Source organism: Plectropomus leopardus, unplaced genomic scaffold (assembly GCF_008729295.1).
Source record: "Plectropomus leopardus isolate mb unplaced genomic scaffold, YSFRI_Pleo_2.0 unplaced_scaffold1133, whole genome shotgun sequence".
Taxonomy (NCBI): Eukaryota; Metazoa; Chordata; class Actinopteri; order Perciformes; family Serranidae; genus Plectropomus; species Plectropomus leopardus.
In genome coordinates this window covers 1-6,135 of record NW_024611984.1, presented here as the reverse complement: position 1 = coordinate 6,135, position 6,135 = coordinate 1, and the positions used below count along the sequence as shown (strand labels likewise).

The 6,135-nt window shown below is 47.2% G+C and overlaps 1 protein-coding gene across 1 annotated transcript; it reads right to left on the bottom strand.

Annotated features, from left to right (window-relative positions):
* Positions 1-44: 44 nt before the first annotated feature.
* Positions 45-3,574, bottom strand: LOC121963460 (7SK snRNA methylphosphate capping enzyme-like; the record flags this gene model as incomplete). The annotated part of the gene is made up of 6 exons (XM_042513743.1): positions 3,259-3,574; positions 2,252-2,628; positions 1,852-2,117; positions 1,191-1,488; positions 385-901; positions 45-313 (listed from the first exon to the last, which is right to left on the bottom strand). Coding segments are annotated over exons 2-6 (1,703 nt in total), but the record flags the coding sequence as incomplete, so codon positions are not given.
* Between the last annotated feature and the right edge of the window lie 2,561 nt (positions 3,575-6,135).

The window sequence follows — 6,135 nt, the reverse complement described above, 5'->3', positions numbered from 1 at the left end:
TGTATATATATGTGTGTGCATGTGTGTATATGTGTGTGTGTGTGTGTGTGTGTATGTGTGTGTGTGTATGTGTATATATATATATATGTGTGTGTGTTACCGAGGCTCTCTTGCTGTGTGTGTAGCTGCTCCAGGGTTGCGGCTCCAGGATGAATAATCCGCCCGACGACAGGCTCTGATAGGCTCGCCTGAAGAGCGTGGTCACGCCCCCGTCACCTGACTGCAGGTGCACCCATTTGGTCACACCCAGACACATGATGACATCATACTGTCCACGGCCAGGCCACGCCCCCTGCTCTGACACATAGTCCCCCTGTGGGAGGAGCCACAACTGTGGTGATGATGTCACAAAGGGGAGGGGGTGGGGACAGGTGTTACACTCACCTGGATGAAGAAGACATTGGCGGGGAACCTGGAGGACAGCGAGGACGGGGGGAGGAGGGGCGGAGCAGCGAGGGGGCCTCGGCTCACCCTGAAGGAGAGGGGAAGGGGGAGGAGGCGCAGAGCCCGCTGCGCCTCCTTCATCACCCCCTCCCCCCCGCCACTGCTCCTCTCCGCTACCACCAGGTCATGTGAGAGGAAGTGCCTGATGTTCTGCTTGGCGGCATGGACCAATCGCGGGTCTAGCTCCACCCCCAGGATGTGGGTGGGGTCGAACTTGCGGGCGATGCCCAGCGTCAGGTGACCGGCGCTGCAGCCCACGTCCAGCACCTTCTTGTCTCTGAACCAATCGGCTTCCAGGAGGCGAAGCCGCGGGTCCTCCTCCGGCCCGACACGCCCTTCCCACCTGTCGCTGTAGAAACCATGGTAACCATAGTAACGGCTGTGGTTGCCGTGTTGGTAGCGGTGTTTCTCCTTCTTCTGTGGCGGCTGGGCGGAACCGAGCCGAGGTCCTCCAAACCTGCAGGGGGCGGAGCAAAAGTCACGTGACCAGGCGGCCACTCAGACTACAGGAAGTTCACGTCCAGAGCACTGTTTTAGTGGCGAGTCGGTTTAAAACGTCTGTTTCCTCTCTGCTCTGTCGAGTCTTTAAATCGGTTTCGGAGGAGACAGACGGCGGCGGCTCAGTGGAGGAGAGCAGTTTATATAACGTGGCGTACCACAAGGATCTATTTTGGGCCCTCAGTGTTCTTACTTACATCCGTGACTCTGCGGTACTTTGAATGAACGCAGTCAGGTGTGACACTCACCTGCCGGCTTTAGCCCCGCCTACCAGCGGTGTCTGGAATTTGGTTGGCTGAACAGTGACGGCCGTGGTAACAGTGTCTGCGGCGCAGTCTGCCGACCTTGTCGAGGTTGTGCGCCGCCGTCTCCGTTGGCGGCCGTCTCCCTGGTTACCGGGCTTGTGGGCATGGCCTGGTGGAGGGTGGGTGTGTCTCCTGGGGAGGATAGGGGGCGGGGCTACGTCATCCCGACAGGTGATGGCCGTGTTGAGTTCACAGGGGAGAGGAGAGGCTGGCACGCTGCCCTCTCTGGTCAGCAGAGGAACTGCAGACACGTTAATAACACGCTGATGCTCAAACAAAATAATTTTTTTAAGGAAGAAAAAAGACAATGTCAAAAAAAATTCAATGAAATCACCACCATTTTTTAAAAAAGGGGTGAAAAATTTAAAAATAATAATCACACAAATTTTAATAAAGAAGAAAATAGTCACCATAAGTTTTTCACCTTAACATGTTGACGCTACAGCTAATGATGAATTCACCGTTATCTCACATTAATGTCATTTCATTTATTATGCACCACACATTTCTAAGATTTGTCAAAAACTTTCAATGACTTTCACTGGTTCAATTTTGCAGACCTGGAAAATGTGACTCCATGAAATCCATGACTTTCCAGGCTCACCTGTGGGTGGAGCTGTGGAGGGGAACAGTCGGGCAGGTAGCGCCTCCCTCTCTGCTCCTCCTCCTCCTCCTCCTCCGTGGTGTCTGTTGCGGTGTCTCCTCCTGGTCTTCAGGGGGGACAGCAGGACGCCTCCTCCCCTCTCGCCGTCCCCGCCCCCTCCTTTCAGGTTCAGGGGGTCTGTGATGTCACGGGGAACCAGGATCTCTACGGGGTCTCCGCCCCGCGACGGCAGGGGCGAGCACTTCGGTGTCTGCTGATTTGTCGCCCTGAGAAAGAGGAGATTAACCCTTTGACGCCTGAATTATGGGCTGGTTTTTGATTAAATACACCTTTCTCACCTGTTGATGTCTTGTTTCATTAACATCTCACCTGTTGATGTCTTGTTTCATTAACGTCTCACCTGTTGACGTCTTCGTCCAGCAGCGAGTTCAGGTTCAGCGGGTCAAAGATGTTTCCGCCCAACAGGAAGTGACTCGGCAGCACGGGCTCTGATTGGCTGTCACTGTTGGCGCGGCGGCGGCGCTTTGCCAGCCCCTTGAAGCCGACTCCCACAGAGTACCGCCTCTTTGTGATTCGCTGAGTGGGCAGAGCAGATGGGAGGGGGGGCTGACTGTTGCCAGGCAACTGGAGACCATTCTTAGGACGGAGAGGGCGGGTCTTGGCCACCTGGGACTGTTCTGATAGGCTGACAGGGGCCGGGAAGGCGGGGCTGACCTCAGGAGGGAGAACAGTCTCTTTGTCCAGTGACATCATTGTAGATAAGCCAATCACAGTGACCTACAGATAGAGGGGGCGGGGTCAGTTTGATTCACCAATTAACACGGTAACAGAGTACTTTTACAGTAATAAAGTACTTTTAATGTTAACAAAATATATCTACTGTAAGAGAGTATGTTATGTAGTACATAATTTTACTAGCTTTTACTAACAAGGTATCTTTACAGTGCAGTTTAGTATATTTACTGTAACAGAGTACTATGACTTTAGCAGAGTGAATTTACTGTAAGAGTATTTTTACACTGTAGTGTTCGTACTTTAACTGTAACAGCATATTGAAACGGTGTGTCTGTTGGGACTTTTAGCCTATAAAAGTATTTTTACTGTGTGGTATTGGTACTTTTACAGGATGTTTACAGTACAGTATTAGTATTGTAAAAGTAACAGAACATTTTAACAGTGTGGTGATGGTGATGGTAGTACTGTGAAAGAGTATTTTTACAGTGTTTCTGTAAGTACTTTACTGTAACAGAGTATGTTTACAGTGCTAGTTAGTACTTTTACTGCAGTAAAGTATCTGAATACTCTGCTCAGGAGATATTGATCAGTGATGGATAATCAGTAATGATGCTCACTATGTGCTGCACACAGTTACTGATCACTGATCATTGATCGATAATCGATACTCACTGTGGTCTGCAGGAAGAGGCCGCCTCTCTCTAGCCCCGCCCCTGTCGCCGGCTGCACCAATCACAGCTCGCCGTCATGAATAATTATCAGACCTGCTGGTAAACAGTTAGCTCCTCCGTTAGCCGCTAACATGCAGGAAGTAGCTAGCGTGCAGCTAACATGAAAAACAAGTCCCGAAACAGGCGCGAGCCCGCTCTGTGCGGTGACACGCGCCTCCGCAGGGGTCTGCGCGCGTGTGTCAGTGCGTGCACGCGCGGGTTGATGACTTCACAGCAGTGTTCGCGCTTTTAGCCGCGGCTAACTGATTAGCTGCTACTTTCTTCTCGTCGTGCTCACAACCCTCAGCGCGCGCTTATATACGCCAGCCGAGGCCACGTGAGTGACCACAGAGCCCGCCAATGGCGTGCCGAGCCGAGCTCATCCTCTCCCGAGCTGTGACCAATCAGAGGGCCGCTCGGAGCCCAGCGGTTCTCTGATTGGTCACAGCACGGGGAGAGGCGGGAGAATGCCCGCGGAAAGAGGCGTCCTGAGCGGCGCCTGACAGGAAACACGTTCACTGCTAGAAATAATCGATTTAACGTTAAAAATAACGAGTTGTCGGTGATCATTCAGCGGCTGCACGCGCGGGCACGCACGGTGAACGTGTCCAACAAAGTCCCGTCCGGAGACAGCTGAGTTTTAGTCTCTTTCAGGGCCACAGGGCCCCCTTTTCACCCTGAGTGCAGTCTTACAGGTGACTGTAACTGCCTGCCTGCTGTCCGTGTCCTCCGACAAACTCTCCCAAACAAACACTGCAGTGTGCTAACAATAAACACACACCTGAGATTATTACACACCTGTCGCTTCACACCTGTATCTGCAAACGTTTTACGAATCCAAGCTAAAAAAAAAAGAAAGTCAGCCTGAGAGGTCAAACTGAGGGCTAACGAGCAGTAATATATCGATTGACCAGTAATTTAAAGATGTCAGCAGCTCAAATATTTTATTATTATTATCATTATTATTATTATTAACTGTTGTAGTAGTAGTAGAAATAGTTGTAGTATTATTAGTATTGTTGTTATTGGTATCTTTGTTGTTGTCATTATTAGTAGTAGTAGTAGGCTGGTAGCAGTAGTAGTTGTAGTAGTAGGCTGGTAGCAGTATTAGTAGTAGTAGTAGGCTGGTAGCAGTATTAGTAGTAGTAGTAGGCTGGTAGCAGTAGTAATATTAGAGGTATTTTAGTCATGTTTTTCAGATGTTCAGGATGCTTGTTGAGGAGCAACCTGAACATTTTATTTTATTATGCAGCACTTGGAGATTTGCTTCAAATGTAAAGTGTATTATAAATAAAATCTATTATTATTGTTGTTATTAGGAGAATGACATTTTTTACAGTCTAAACAGACTGAAGCTGGTGAATATATATAACTTTTTTAAGATTCGATGTAAATAAACTGGCATAATAATAATCAATATGTTGATGAGAGTCAGATGTGATAAATGCAGATATGATGGGATATTAGCTGCAGCTGCACTGTGCTGTGTGCTCCTCAGGGAGGCGCTACAGACACACGGGCATCACAGACATACTGCACACTAACCACATCCAACTTTGACATGTACGTTTAGAAATGTTTCTTTAAGATGTGAAGTTCACGGGTAGTTTTATTGGCTCTTTAACTGTGACTGAATCACACAGAAATACTGAAGAGTTAAATCATACATGTTTTTGTGTTTGTCAGTCAGAAACATCAGAAAATATATATATTTCATATTATTCAGAGCTGTCAATCAAACCCTGACTGACTCTCTGTGTGTGTGTGTGTGTGTGTGTGTGTGTGTGTGTGTGTGTGTGTCACAGAGGGCTGATGGGACAGCAGGGATTAGGACTTCATTACCCAGCATGCAGTGTGTGTTTGTAAAATCCCTAAAGAGGATTTGTGTGGATCAGAGACGATGCCGCTGAAGAGAGAAGGTGAGACATTTTATTACAAACACCAGCACACACTCAGTGTGTGTCTGTGTGCTTATTAAAGTGTGTGTGTTGATTTGTGTACGTGTGTGTGTAAGTGTGTATTAGTGTGAGCACGTTTGTGTGGTTTGTGTCTGTGCTCCTCTTCACTTTGTTTTCATCTTGTCCTCACTGATGGCTTTTACTCTGTGTGATGTCACTCTGTCATGTACTTATACTGCTAGTGTTACGACTACTACTACTATGATTACAACTACTACTACTGACACTGCTGCTACCACTACTGTTACTTCGTCCTCCTTTACTCCTTCTCCTTCTACTACTACTGCTACTGTTACTTTTTCCTCTTCTTCTGCCACCACTACTACGACTACTTCTACAACTACCATTACTACTACTGCCACTACTACTGTTACTTCTTCTTCTTCTACTACGACTACTACTGCCACCATTACTACAACTACAATTACTGCTACTGCTACTACTACTACTGTCACTTCTTCTTTTACAACTACCGCCACTACTATTGCTACTACTACAATTACTGCTCCCACTTATATTACTACTTCTGCAGCTACAATACTGCTCCTGCCAATACTGCCACTACCACTGCTGTTACTTCTTATTTTACTGCCCCTACTACTACAACTACTTCTATTTTTACTTCCTCTGCTATTTTGACGATGATAAGTGTAGACTGATACCTGGATGAACATCACAGCGAAGTAATGAACTGATGTTAAACATGAAGGAGTGAAGTTTAATATGAAGTAGTGATGTTTAATATGAAGTAGTGATGTTTGATATGAAGTAGTGATGTTAAACATGAAGGAGTGAAGTTTAATATGAAGTAGTGAAGTTTAATATGCAGGAGTATAGTGATGTTTAATATGAAGTAGTGATGTTTAATATGAAGTAGTGAT